The sequence below is a fragment of the Strigops habroptila genome, chromosome 19 (assembly GCF_004027225.2).
Source record: "Strigops habroptila isolate Jane chromosome 19, bStrHab1.2.pri, whole genome shotgun sequence".
Lineage (NCBI taxonomy): Eukaryota > Metazoa > Chordata > Aves > Psittaciformes > Psittacidae > Strigops > Strigops habroptila.
In genome coordinates, this window is record NC_044295.2 from 39,369 (window position 1) to 54,540 (window position 15,172).

The window sequence follows — 15,172 nt, forward strand, 5'->3', positions numbered from 1 at the left end:
CACTCTGGTGGGTGCACCCTGCCTGCTGGGCCATTTCTGCTTTGTCTGAGCTACCAGCGCTGTGGCAATAGGACTGGTCTGACTAGAAATGCCTACAGATATTTGGGCTAGAAATGGTTGTGTCTGCAGTTGTCACTGGTGATTCAGAGGGAGGAGAAGAGGCAGTGTTTTCCTTTAGGCACAGATTCCTGGACACACTGGAATTCCTTGTTGCTCCTGGTGCCCTCTTAGGTTTTCCATAGAGATATTTATATCTCAATATAAATAATAAGTGTTCAAGGCCAATTTGGATGAGGCTTGGAGCAACCTGCTCTAATGGAAGGTGTCCCTGCCCGTGGCAGAGGGTTGGAACTAGATGAGCTTTAAGGTCCCTTCCAACACAAACCATTCAGTGATTCCATTATAAAATTCTTATACCTACACAGTGTTACTGTGAAAACATGACACCATCACCTTTGCATTATGTTACAGCTCACAAAGAGATATTTTTCTTTTTCTACTGTTGAGACATTCAATATTGTCACTACAGTCCCAGGTAGAATTATCATTGGTTTTGTCTCATGCTAAAGGAGGTATTGCTTTTTACATTCTTTGCTGGATAGTTTGTGATTTAATAAGTGGTTTGTAGCTGTGGGGAACTTGAATGACTGCAAACCAGAACATACATTGCAAGAGAAAGATGATCTTCCATACCCTCCATCCCCACTTCCTACTGAAAGATGCAAACTGGGCTACTCCACAGGACCCCTCTTCCCTGCTGATGCCTTCTCCTCTGCAGAGCCCCCTCCTCTCTCCATCCATTCTCCGAGAACTGGGAAGAAAGTCCACCCTGCATTTCCCATCTCCATTCTCCTCATTGCATACCTTCTCCCTCCACATGCAGGACATTCCTGGTTTATGCATCCCCGCATGTTTCCATCTGCCTCCACACTCCCTCTCCTCATGGTAGCTGAAGTAGCTACCTTTCCCCTTGGTGGAGGCTTCAGTTCCCTCAGGTGGAGTGTCTGCCACCACACACCTTCCTGGCTAGGCAAACAGTGGGAGAGATCGCAGGAGGAAAGACTTGGGTCACTCAGCTACCTCCTGTAGTGTCCCCTTTGGCTGGAGGCTTTTTCCCCTTTTGCTGCCAATGCATTTATACAAGCCCTTCTTACTAGTTTCAATGCCAGCTGAGCTTTGTTCTTGACCAATTATCCATCCCTCCAAGGGGAGCTGACCCCCACTCCCACTTCCTGTAAAACTTCCTCTTCACATCTGAGCTCAGGCAGGGGTTCCCCATTTGGCTAAGCCAGCCTGTGCCTACCTGTCTCAATATACTGGAATGTGTCCAGCTTGTTGAAATAGTTGAGTTCCTTCTATGTTAGCCAAGGTAAAAACCTTCATTTGGTTGAAAAAAAAATAATCTTTATTCACATCACATGAATCACATCATGTCCCACCCTTGCCCCTTCATGTATAAAATACTGGTAAAAAGGGTTTTTTTCCAGAGGCAAGTTAATTTCCACAGTGTCCTCTCATAAGAACAGTTCATCCAACAGCTGGGACACTTGCCATGCCACACAAGTTGAGAAGCAAAGCAGCTCTGTTGAGGGAAATGCGGTCTTTAGTAAGAAAGGAAACTACAGAGAGCTGCAGCAGCAACATCTGTAAAGACATGAGGGTTTCAGCTCTGTCTCATTTCACGTTAGCAGGAATCCTGAGCCTACCTTGCTACCTGCTGTAGCAAGAACTGACAGGCTTTGAGGGTTTTACATGTCTGAGACAGCACAGATGCTCTTGTACATCATTTTGGACTTAACATGTAGTACAGATCTGTTTAAGTCATCAAATCCAGTTACCCAGGTAGTTCCTTCAAGCCCCACAACTCACCTCTAGACAGTGAATAGCAAGGACACTTTGCTTACAAAGGGGAAACTACCCTACATGAGAACATAGAGACTCTAAAATGGCAAAATAAACAGAGAAATGTATTAAAATGCCAACCTAGTTTCAAAAACAGAAAACAAAAAATCCAGTTCCAATTATTTTATGGCTCCTACCACAAGCCAAAAATAGGAAACAAATTGGCTGAAGTCCCACCTTGGTGTAAGACAAATCCTGCTACATCAGGTCACAACTATTTGAACTTGAAACACCATCAGAGGACGTTCTTTGAAAGTCAAACCATGAAGTTGTAAAATCAAGGTGGAATTGGACCAGTTTATCGGAACAAAAAGATGTGCCAAGGATCCCTTTCAAGGTGCCCAACTGATCTCAGAGAAGAGGATCTCTCAAGTGCACAGTATGCTGAATCTATCAGGTTTCAGATTTAAAATAAATGTAAGGTTAATTTAGATTTAGGATTTAGCTTAAAGATACAGCAAGGCAGGTGATTTATCACTGCAGACTTCTTCTCCTTTTAATTCTCTCGTCCCTCAAATGACTGTACTTGGTCTGCTAACGTGTTTCCTTGGGAAGGCCTGGTGGACTGAGGAACACAGAGCACAGAACACTTCAGAAGCACCAAACACATCGAGAAGCACAAAATGGACAACCAGAAGGTGTGCTGCACACTGGATATTTAACAAGCATTGAGGCTTTCTTCTGCTGAACCATTTGAGAGATTTATCTAGGCACTGAGGGCAGCTTGGCCTCCACTCCTGCATCTGCAGCAACCAGCTAGTGCTCTGAGCCCTGGCTCTTCTCCCACCCTGCGTTCCAAGTATGAAGCTGACTGGCCTATAACAGCAGATCAAACTGGGTTCTCTCATCTGGGCATAAAGCTACACCACAGCACATAGGTCAGTCAGTACTTCGGTTAGGCAGCTGTAAACAAGCTACATAAACAACAGCTAAATCCTGCTTCACTTGCCCATATTAACCCAAATTCACTTTGTACAGTTATTAATACCATTTCTCCAAACTACATAATAAAAGCAAAGCTTATTGCAGCAAAGACAGAATGCAGAACTCGTAATCTGTTACTAAGTAAGAGACCCACAACCACTCCAGACACAAAAAAACCAAGGAATTGCCATCGTTATGCCACATCATCTGAATATGACCCTTCTGTGCCACTGCTGGACATCTGGAAATGCTCCAGACTTGTAAACACATTGGGATGGGAATGTATCTGAAGGCTGATTGAAATGAATGATGCCCAAAATCTCAGGAAGGCCATTCCAATGGAGCCCCCCCCAAGTCTGCAGTGAAAGTGCCACATTTAAACAATGAGGCATTTTATAACTGTGACTGTAAATGTGGGTAGATACCTACAACTGAGGAGATACGTCTAAGCTGGCTGTCACCACCTCCGTGAGATGATGTCTATGAGAATCTTTCACAGTAATTCTGCAGGTACAAAGGGTAACACAAAGAACACCCTTCCCAAGCACGAGGGATGTTTTTACCATCCCAAGGCACGTAACTTCAGGAAACTCTTTTGACACAACTCATTTTAAGTGAATGGTCTGTTGCCCTGATCTCACTGTTATTCTGAACAGCACAGAGAGCCCATTCCATCTCTATGAACATAAAAATCAGAAACCTCAATCTAAGCACAGTGAGGACTTGCCTGCTTCATAGACTCAACAAATACCAGCCACAGAGCACAAAACCCCAACCAACCACCTCAGAAAGTGAATACAACTCACCAAAACGTGATGTGCACTAGTATTAAAAATGTCTTAGAGGCTGGATTTGGTACTAGGCACAGTGGGATGACACAGGCTTGATGTGCATCTGGCTGAAAGCAGGCAGTACAACATTCAGCTTCCACTGGGAAGCAGCGGGGCATAAAAAGGTACCAGAACATACCTCAGTGAGAAGCATTTCAGCCTAAAACAGCAATGTTTGAGCTGGTTAATACTGTATGTGTAAAAAAAAAGTTAGCTGAGGTTATAACCGTGCTTTAAAACCCTTCCCCACAAATCCTTCTCCCTCCAGCAAAATAGTGAGTTTGCAGATGGGAATCCTTTACTTCCCACCTTTCTGCACACTGGCTCCCCAGGAGCACGCCACAAGTGATGCACATTCTCCTCAGAGGCATTCTTTCAATGGCAAAATACAGTGATCAGGGTCACTTCTAGCTAGCACAGGAAAGGCTCACTACATCTTATGCTCTGCCTTTGAATCCTCTTATCCCTACCTATCCCTACCCCAAAGGACCTTGCAATACAGCTGGGTAAAATTTTCACTTCTGCTTCCTACTTAACAGATTCTTAAACTTGCAGACAATATGGTGAGAGCAGGAAGGGCTGGGGTTATTTTTTATAGGGCCATTCTCAACTACAGTGTCCCCAGAGAAATTTGTTTTCCTACGTGCTTCCCACGTGAGTGTGATTTGTGAACACGAGTTCACAGGAGGGGCTTATCCAAAGCAGCACTCAAAGGAAAATATAGTTTGGAGGACAGTCCATCTTGCTCCAGAAGACCATCTCCTCTGATAATAGTTCAGTAGCTCATGTCAGATACTGCACGACAAGAAACATAATGACACAAGTCAGAATCATTCCCCCAATCATGAAGTATTTATCTTGAAAGGCTCGCTTCTCGATCAGCCGCATCACTGTGTTGGATAAGCCCAACATGTTGGCCACATCCAGGATCTTCTTGTGAGTACCCTAAGAATAAAAAGACAGCACAGAGAAACAATTAACCTCATGGTCCAACGCTTCTTATTTCACACAGTCCAAGAATATTTCATCATGGGTGGCACGTGATGAATTCCGATCAGTGGAACTTGCTCTCAGCCAACAGTTCCTACAATTTAAGACCAGGACCCTGGAAATAGCTGAATGATGAGACAAATTAATTCACATACATGAACAGGAATGTGGTTAAAAATATAGAACAATTTGTCCAGATGGAGACATCATGATGAGTAGCTCAGAGAACATGCACTCCCTACAGAGGCATTAAGAGTTTTCCTGGTCCTTTTTCAGACACAGTCTAATAATAGCTTGAAGTTTCTCCATCAGACAACCTTTCTTGTACAACTTCCTTCCTGCTGAAGTACAGGTCATACCAACAAGAGATTGAAAAGTGGGTCTAGAAACTTGTAAGGCTAATGGTAGAGTGCAATGAAAAGGCATATAAAAGTGTAGTTAATGTGATTTCAAGAACTCTTTCCACAGAAAAGCACTGAACAAAGGCTGCTAGCAGGTGTACTGCAGACAGGCCCACACCCTGGTTTTGTTTCACTGCTGAAGCAGTTGGTATTACTCAGAAGGGGATGCCACCAGTTTCCACATCATGAGCAGTAAGCACATGACAGGTAAACACAGCGAGCTGCAGGATGGGAGGCAGCAAACAGCCTTGTCACACCATGGTAATGATAATGGACCTGGTCTCTCAAAATGCCTTCTGAGTCCAAGTCCTTAACAGCACACCCTGCTTCAGAAAGCTTTAAGACTTAATTACTTCTTCTCTGAGCAGGAGCAATAGCACGGATTCCCATCACAGTGCTCTAGTACCTTCAAATAAAAACTCTAATTTCTGTTCTCCCAGTCCGCTGAATCTTTGGTTGCAGAAGAATAAAAAGGTGAAATTTGGCAATTGCTTTGAATATAAACCTGACTTAAGATCACAAAAGCTCTTTGAGGACAGAATCTATATCAACTATATTGGACATACATGCACAAACAATTTCTCAATCCATAAAATACATAGAATTGCAGTACCAAGTTAGATAACCAGTTTCTTCTGTGGAAGGCCCTTTGCTGAAATCAGGTTGTGTCTTTGCTAGTTATACGTAATCACATTTTTCACCTTCATTTCATACACCTCACATCAAACCCTGGATACTATGCTTTCAAGTTCAGCACTTCTGTCTCTGCAGCAATGTTTTCACATTAGTTCAGAACAAAAGGAAAACTTGCTTGGAGAAGAGAAACCAAATATGAAGCTTTAAAACAAAAGCAAACAATAGGAAAGTGAAGATTCTTCAAGTCTTGCAGTCAGTGGAACAGTTACAAGATCCCTTGCCATAATTTGGGAATACTTGGTTCATCCATATTTATATCCAATACCCAAGAAGTTACATGGAATAAAAAGCTTCCAAATTAACCCATTGATATTTGTAAGCTGTCTCCAGGCTAGCTGCTTCTGCTACGTTTATAAATGGGCAACAAAGTCTGGTAGTGTAAAAAAAGCTAAGCTAAAGGGAAAAGGAATATGAACAGGTATTTCCTCATCTGTGAGTGAGAAGATATATCTCCCTGAAAACATAAGGACCTGATGCTTCCAAAAGAATAGAATTCACAGCTTCCCATTCTTAAATCAAACACAAACAAACAAAACAAAACATAAGGGAACAGAACATAACATTAATCACTCCAGATAGCAAGTACCATGCAGATGAAGACTGCTAGGCCATCCAACCACCAAAAGAGCTTAAAGATGTTCCTAATAGGATTATAAAATGTAAAGATTTCAGGTTTAGTTTAAATGGAGTTTGGGCCTTCAAGCCTTCTCAGCTTGAAGCAGTGTAGTGAAAGAAACTCACGTATTTATTTTACTTATCATAAACACAGAAGAATGTGGGGTCTTTTTGGTAAAACATGATGCCCCCACCTTTAATGTCACTCTCTGGTCCCTCAGGCCCTGAAGGATGTTGGTCCCACTGCCAATAAGATCATCCATGCCACGATGGGCATTCTGGAGGGATTCATTAAACTGTAATGTTTCGTCGATCGGTATGGTGGTGTCAGAGTCCTGTAGGGGAAATGCAGGGTCTTGGTTACCTTGCCTGCTCACTCACACTGCCCACACATAGTTAGATCCACAAAAAGAACATGCAGAAACAAATGTGGAAAAAAAACCTTGACAGGACTTGAAGGATTATGTTTTAAACATGTTTTCATACAGATGCTAAATACAACATTAATATTTGAGTGAAAAAAAAGTAAGAGAAGCCTAGGGGAAGCAAGCCAAAAGGCAAAGTTGACCAGGTGTTCAACTGCAATTGGATCTCAAAGGCTAAAAAGTCAGATTAAAAGTGGAGAATTTCTTATAAACTGATCTATGCAGAAAAGGGTATTACAAGAGAGAACATCAGAACTAACAGAAGGTGTTTAACAAGGAGTCATTTGATCACTGCAAGTGAAAGACTTTGATTTAGTATCACATTTCTAAGTGACAAAAGGCCTGCAAAACATTCTGTAAGTTTACAACATGGCGCAAATTTCTGATGAGGGCAAAAAGACATTGACCTCGTTCCCTGAGGTCTGACTCACTCGACACCCAAGGCCTGGTCTTACAAAAAAAAAAAATTTGAAAACATTAAAAAATAACATTTTTTCCAGAAAAGATGCATTAGCTCAAATATGCATCTTGAAATGGAAATAACTGAATAAAACTCTGTAATCTGGATTGCACAAGAGGTTGGAGGATGTGATCACTTTTGTCTTTCAAAGGCCTCTAGTTTAATCTTCTCTGGACACCTTTCCATCCAGAGAGTCAAGATAAGAGCTCATCACTCCCATGCTGGTTTATGAACAGGAATCATGATACTGATAAGAGGTAAGTGTGGAACCACTGGCCTACCTGCTCACATGTACTCAGTACAAGAGCTACCAACATGCAGAATTCATATTTAAGCAAAAGATGGTTTATACCCTACATCTGACTGCCAGCTGTAGGTTACAGGCATGTAACATCACCAAACTTGCTCTGAGGACACTCTGATGATTATTATAAAAGCTAATATGGGAATGACATGTATGATCCAGAGTTAGATGTTGTACAGCCTCAGGGGGTGTTCTGCTTACTGTAAAAGAATGAAGGACAGAGTTGTTAGCAGCCGCAGGGTCAGAGTCAGTGGATGAAGTGGATGTGTCAGCACACACATCTCTGATCAAATGTCAATGAAGCACTAAGGTTGAAACAAGTGTCTTGTCTTACATGAGCCTGCAGAGCAGGAGCACTTGGATTTGCAGCTGAATGGCTGTTCTTTCAGGTATTTATAAGACTTCAAATCAGCAAGGATTTGATTTCCTAAATGAGGAGCTTGTAGGGCAGCAAGAAAACTACCAAAGTGGATTTTTGACTCTCCTCACAGGGAGACTTGATGGCATCATCTTTCATTTGCTGTTAGAGGTTTTCTCCAGAAATGGTACAAGGGAAGACCTTAAACATAAAGACCATATTTCTCTTTGAATTAAGCAAATTGTTCAGAACACTGCTACAGCTTTCAAAAGCTGTTCTGTATGTTGGTGATTTATTCAGGATGCTTACACGCTCAGCTGACATTTCTATTTAATAAGGTAGTATATCAATAGAAACATGTGAACTTCTAACCACAACAGATAGGCCAATAACTGACAAATCAATCATCATTTTCCTATTAAAGGGTCATTCTACTTTAAAAGTCACATTTTTATTATGAGTTGAAAGAAATACAAAATAATAATGGTTTGGGGTTTTTTTTCCATCTTGAGGCACCTTTCAACATCTAAAGGAGAAAAAAAAACCCCAATTTGCCATTTATTTTGTATTTGCAGAGCTACTGCTCTTCAAAACTGTTACACTTACACATATTTTATTTCTGGACAAATTTTCCTGTAGGAAATTGTCTCCATATTTGCAGAGAAACACCACAGTGTTTTAAAAACAAATCAAGTTTCAGTGTTCCTTTCAAGTCTTGTTTATCATTTCAAAATAGCCAACCTAAGGCTCAGGGTCATCTTTTTGTCAGGCTTTGAGAAGTTCCCTGAACTTCCCAAATCTCAAGAAAATAGACTGCTCACACTCATTCTTCCTTGCCTTAACAGTGAATGACAACACAGATGAGGAATGTTAGGTTATATGCCATTAACAAGAAAGAAAAAAGAAAAAGAAAGAAAAAAAAGAAAACCACGAAAACCAAACCAAAGACTAGCTTTTGAGTCACAGCAAAATGAAATCTGAAAGCAAACCTACATTATTTAAGCAACACTCCTCTAGGAATTTACACTGGGGAACTTCCCAGTGGAGGAACCAAGAATTAACAAGAACAGGTAGAAATACATCCCTGTTATTAAAAACTTCTAAATCATTTATAGATAAAAAGCAAGGGTTTTTTTTTTTATCCCCAGCTGTGTGATTAATATTTGGACAAATTAAAGCTTGCTGACATCTACTGAGAGCAGGGTGTATAAATCAGACAGTTTACAAATGTCAGGATTTGACAAAGACATTGGACACAAATCAAGTCAAATGTATATTTGGTACCTGACTCATTTTCCCCTTTGTAACTACTAGATAAAGTCAGGTAGAACTGCACTGGATAAAACAGGAGCAGCAGCTTTGGAGTCTTTTACTACTGCCTCTTAATAGCTCAACTGTCCCTCATGAGAGTTGTACTTTTTCAACACGTATTGTTATTCTTTTCTATCTTTACTGCGTTTACATCTCACAGCAGCAATCTAATAGAGTCATGCCTATGTCTTGCCTGAAACTCCTCTGAAAGCCTAGAGGCTTCTAGAACACAGAGAGCTAAAGTAAAGCATATTTACATTAGTAGTGAATGTACGTGCAAGCAACTCCTCTCGCTGTCGCTCCTGCTGCTCCCGGATATAACGGCGATGTTGGAAGTTCCTCAGAGCTGTCTGCAGGTGCTGAACATCATACTTGAGCTGGTCAACTCGGCTAGAAAGGATCAACAACAGCAAGACATTCCCAGGGATAAAAATACCATTCTTTTCCAGTGTTCTTAATAGGAATAATGGAGTATTACAAATTAACAGTGACAAATAATAAAGAATACTGAGTTCTACTTATAAGATAAAAGTCATTCAAGCTTAGGCCTGTATTCCAGGCTTAGATCTTCCATGCCTCATTTTTCTACTAAACAGGTGATGATTTAACTGGGGGCTAAACGATAGACTTGAACATCCTATTCCATGACTAGTCTCTTCAGGAGTTATATATATATTCCTCATTTAACACAGATTTGGAAAGATGGTAGGATTTATACAGTTTCTATTTCATGACCCCTCTTCCATAAAGGATTAAGCTTTCAGGTTTCTTTAATTAGCTTAAAAGTCAGCAGGCAATATAAGAGACCTCTCCATCAGGCTAAAACAAATGACATCCAGAACTCTGTTGTCTCTACTTACATGTTTGATTACTATAAAGCAAGCCTAGATGATTATTTCAGATACTGACCTCTATAATATAGGTAGGTGACATGAAATCCATCCCTAGTATTGAGAGAGACATTTTGGGACCAAACATTAATAGCAGAGTCACAGAATAAAGTAGAACTGAAAGTCCTGAGGTCTCTGGTCCAACCTCCTGCTCAAACCACTGCTCACTTTAGAAACCTCCTTATTTTAGTCACCAATGGGTAGGAAAATGGTCCAGAGAAAATTATACCAACTGAAGTAATTCTACGCCTTACCTCCACAAATGCCATTAAAAGCCAATGCCATATAAAGAAGAAATTTAAGCATCCAAGTGATACGTTCTGATCATCTCAGAACAGAGCCATGAATCCAGCTCCATCACCAGTCCATGGTTAAATGCAGGAAAGTGATTTTGCCCTCTGTGCCTCGACTTTGCCAGCATAGAGCACAGAGGTAAGTTATACAAAGGTTTCACTCAAACCAAAAGGCAAAGGGCTTCAATAAATTTGATTAAAATAATAACAAAGACTCCACTATCATAGCAAAGAAGGTGAACTTACAGTTTAGCATTCTGTCGCTTATTGGGAGGCTCTTTGCTGGACAGGATTTCCAGACGTTCCAAGTTGCTGAATATATTGTCTATTCTTGCCTGAATTTCATTTTCTACCACTGCAAGGGAATAAAAAAGCACTCAAACCAGTCTTTAAAACCTGACAGATGCAAATCCTTACTGGATAGGAAAAAAATTATCAGCTCCACATATCATGAAAAGCCACTTCTTTAACACAAAGATTTGAGACTCTTGCCTTTCCCTTCCACCTTCTCTGAGGAAGGAGCTAGGAAAGCCCCTGCTCTTTCAAGATATCTGAGCCTCTTTCCCTATCAGCTCCATGTATTAGGATTTAAAGATCCCACATTCCCCCCTGCATCCTCTCCCCGTTCCCTTGGCAGGATTTGCTTACAGGAGCTAATACCCAAAATTATTCTCACAACAATGGCAATTTAATGGCAAATTGTTAACAGAGAGTTAATATACATCATCCATACCTATAGCAGGGGAGATTGACAGAGCATGGGAAGGATTCGGGAACTGGTAGATTAGACAAACAGCTCAGAAGGACCTGGCCAAAGCCCTTACAAGGGGAAAAACAAGGCCACTGTAATTGCCTCTGTACTCATCTACATTGCAATTGCTTCTGTTAACCTGTGTAGAAATAGCAAAGGGACAATAGTACACAGTGCAAACTCACATACTTTAATGAGGTGGGAAATGGATACAACTGGGGAAAGAGAGTCATATGCTTTCAGTTACACTGTACAGCAAAACTCAGTAAAAGCCACAACCTCCTTCCTCATTTGACAACTGCATTTAACCATGTCACAATCCAGCATTTCACAACTCAAAGAATTGCACAGAAGGGCAAAAGACAGGGGCACTATTAATCACCTGATGTGTGTGTTTGAAGAAGGCGAGTGGTAGGGCTGCAGGTACACACCCTCCAGAGCACGTCCAGACTATCAAGAGGACAGAGGCACTGTCATGTCTCTGCAGCCACAAGGACAGTCCTGCAGGCTCAGACCTGCTGTAAATCACCACCAAATCCTACAGACACCATTTGTTCTTATTTTGCATTTAGACTAAAGAGGTACTCAGAAAAGCATTACTAACCAACTGCCAGCTACTCCACAGTATCTCAGGACTTCAGAGAATCCCATTCAGCAGAACCCAGAAAAGCAAACAGCACCTACAATCCCTTTTCTTTGCCCTTTGATCTCACGCAAACAGTAACTAACTCACATATATAGACACAAATCAATCAAATTGTCCTAATTCATCTCTCATCATTTAGTACAGCTAAACTTAACAGAAAGGCAACAAGGAGAGCAGACAGACTACGTTAGCTTTTGCTAGTCCAAACACTAGTATTATTATCTTGGTCATCTCATGCTTTTCTGAGCAAGAAGGGATTACTTGCCCACAGTCGGAAAAGGAAAGCTGCAACAGGAAATTTGATTTCCTGGCTTCTATTCCTGCTCTCCAGCCAAAAGAATCCTTTTTCCTATAAATTCTGAAATACTAGTATCTAGACCACATATCTGTCCTCAAATATGTATCTAGAGAAACAGTATGTTCATTTATTGTCTGTGTAAAATGGTACACAATCCTAGCAGTGTCCTTTTCAGAACTTCCTGATGAGGCCCATTAGCAATTACTCATACAGAAATTAAAGTTTCAAACACAGGTCCAAAATTCATTTGGCAAAAGTCCTGCCAGAAAATATCACGGCATTTTATTAGTCATTTTATTAGCACAGTGTTATAGTCCAAATCCACTGAAGCAATTTCAGACGTAGTTGTTCTACATATTTCTCATGAGCAGATGGAATTACAGGTTCTGATTCTGATGGAAAAAGGATCATCCTGCTTAAATTCCTGCACTCTAAATCATGGCATTTTCCCCAGAAACTGGACTAAGCATCTTTTGGGAAAGATTGCCAATTAGTGGATGTTTAAGGAATTAGTAAAATGACAAAACATATATACAATCACATTTCTCAGCATTTTGAACTTCTACCAAACTAGCCTGGTGATGTTCTGAATTTGCAGTTTTGTCCACATCCATGTGTTCGTTATACCTTTCTGACTGCATCACTGTGGGGTTTTATAACCTGTTTATGTCGAAGTCCTCCACAACATACTCTGACAATGAGTTCCAGCATCTAACAGCACCAAAAGGTATCTGGCCTTCCCATATCAAGGCACTGCAGAAGCATCCACAGTAAGCACTATCAGTCAATTAAAGACTTACAACGGGAAGATGATTTGAAGTAAATTCTTGTTCTGTCTTTTCTGCTCTGCCCTTCATATAAAACATCATCTTATTGAAGTGAAATAGCAAAATAATTCTAATGCATTTCCAATTGGTGCTGTGTCTCACCAGTTGATCACAACAACTGGAAAGCCCAATTTGTTCCAATAATGACTGCACATACAATGATAAAGCCACAAGTTAATTATACAAGCTAAATCAAATCAGTACTGGAATGGGACTTTTCTCACCAATTAATTACTTACAGTGTACTGACTCTTTGTCTGAAGTCTCCAGGCGCCCCATGTAAGACTGGACCTCATGGACTTGCCTTTCAAAAGACAAGGAGTAAATTAACAGAAGTCAGTTGACAGCTATGAAATCAAATAGTTTTTCAAAATCTCAATATTCAGCTTCTTTTACTTAAAAGTATTTTTTCAAACAGAACAGGAATGAACTACATAGTATTCAGTTCAGACAGTCTATCACTGAACATAAAAACCCCAGCCCAACTCTTCAGTGTGAAGTAAGGTGTGCTCTCAATATGCACCTACAAAACAAGTTTAAAAACAAAAATTGAGGTGAAAAGGATTTTCTTTCTTCAGATTCCAAACCCAGTTCGTATTTATAACCTGAACTGGCGCTCACACACCTGGCATATTAAAAGCCATCAATTCAATCTACCTAATCCACAACCATAAAGACAAGACTTCGGGTTCACAGTAAGACCTGGCGAGTGGTGAGCACAGCAGAAGGAAGACCTGACACCACTTCTCCCTCACCAGATCAGCTTTATCTGTGAAACAGCGTGGATTTTATCATCAAGGGGTCACACATTTCCCAAAGTGGTTTGTGTCCACTTTTGACATCTCAAAACCCCTGCTGCCATAAAAATCCTACTAAAACAGCATGCCTTAACATACGTACATTTAATAACACAGAAACACTTGTTTTCAGGGAATCCCAGACTCGTTTGGGTTGGAAGGGACCTTAAAGCTCCTCCAGCTCCAACCCCCTGCCACGGGCAGGGACACCTTCCACTAGAGCAGGTTGCTCCAAGACCCTCTGTCCAACCTGGCCTTGAACACTGCCAGGGATGGGGCAGCCACAGTTTCTCTGGGCACCCTGTGCCAGCCCCTCAGCGCCCTCACAGGGAACAACTTCTGCCTAAGAGCTCATCAAAAGGCGCAGCGAGCGCGCTGGGCCGCAGGCACTGCGCCCTCCCCGCAGCCCGTCCCCTTCCCCGCGGCCCATGAGGCTCAGCGCTGCGGCCGGGCCGGGCTCCCCGCAGGCTCACGCACTTGTTGGTGTGGTGGTACAGCCCCTCCATGCCGGCGGCAGCCCCCCGCGCCCCGCCGCCGCTCCGCCACGACCCACGTCGCCACCGCCCGCTTCCGACCCCGCCGACTCCACCGCTTCCGCTGGCCGCGGACACGCCTCTTCCTCTTTCCCACCTCCCCGCAAGGAGCCTCCGCCGCCGCCCGGGGGCGCTGCAGCACCGCGGTGGCGCCGCCGCCCGTCTGAGCGGCGTCGGGGCGGGCTGTGGGAGCGGGGGTGTGAGTGTTGGGGGCTGCGAGCGGCACCTCCCGGCCTCGGGTCCCTACGGGACATGCTTTTGCCGTCAGCCTGGCACCACCCGGCGACCCTGGAGCCCAGGTGAAGCGGGCGGATGTCCACTGCTTGCGTCTCCCACACCCATGTCCTCATCTGCCTCCACATCCCTTCGTCGCTTCCAGGCTCAGCATGCCAGAGGGATCATCGCAGTGTGGGTGTCTGAAGTGCACCCAAACCACTCAATGACTATCAGAGAAGCTGTGGCTGCCCCATCCCTGCAGTGTTCAAGGCCAGGTTGGACACAGGGTCTTGGAGCAACCTGCTCTAGTGGAAGGTGTCCCTGCCCGTGGCAGGGGGTTGGAACTGGATGAGCTTTAAGGTCCCTTCCACCCAAGCCAGTCTGGGATTCTATGAGAAGTTATTTTAAGACGTGGGGAAGCTTAAGGCAGACAGTTCATGTCACACTGGTCAACATCTGAAACCTTGAGACAGGAACAGTCTCCAAAGTGTTGATTTCTCCTGCTGTTGCTCGTTTACAGTTGAGGGTGTGTACGTGAAGGATACAGGCTAGTCACATAAGAACAAGTGACTGAGCATCGTACAGGTATAAATGAGTGAAATAGCTACAGATCTTTAATCAGTGAGAGATTCATGTTCCTGTGTATCCATCTTTTGATGGATTAAACTTTGTCTGCCCTGCCCTGCCATGAAGCAAGCCAGATCT

The 15,172-nt window shown here is 42.5% G+C and overlaps 1 protein-coding gene across 2 annotated transcripts; it reads right to left on the reverse strand.

Moving 5' to 3' along the window:
* Positions 1–1,382: 1,382 nt before the first annotated feature.
* Positions 1,383–14,302, reverse strand: GOSR2 (golgi SNAP receptor complex member 2). 2 transcript variants are annotated; one of them, XM_030508804.1, is made up of 6 exons: positions 14,196–14,302; positions 13,161–13,225; positions 10,646–10,754; positions 9,474–9,606; positions 6,553–6,693; positions 1,383–4,601 (listed from the first exon to the last, which is right to left on the reverse strand). In XM_030508804.1, exons 1-6 carry the CDS (start codon positions 14,222–14,224, stop codon positions 4,440–4,442), a joined length of 639 nt encoding a protein of 212 aa, XP_030364664.1. In that variant the 5' UTR covers positions 14,225–14,302; the 3' UTR covers positions 1,383–4,439. The 2 variants fall into 2 exon arrangements, with proteins under 2 accessions (XP_030364664.1, XP_030364665.1); XM_030508805.1 differs by lacking the exon at positions 6,553–6,693 and having other exon boundaries at positions 14,196–14,287.
* Positions 14,303–15,172: the final 870 nt, after the last annotated feature.

Coding starts and splice junctions, on each gene's coding strand:
- GOSR2 (XM_030508804.1), bottom strand. CDS start 14,224: ATGGAGGGGCTGTACCACCACACCAACAA. Junction 10,755..13,160: donor AGACAAAGAGTCAGTACACT/GTAAGTAATTAA, acceptor ATTCCCTTGCAG/TGGTAGAAAATGAAATTCAG. Junction 6,694..9,473: donor CACGTACATTCACTACTAAT/GTAAATATGCTT, acceptor TTTCCCCTACAG/GACTCTGACACCACCATACC.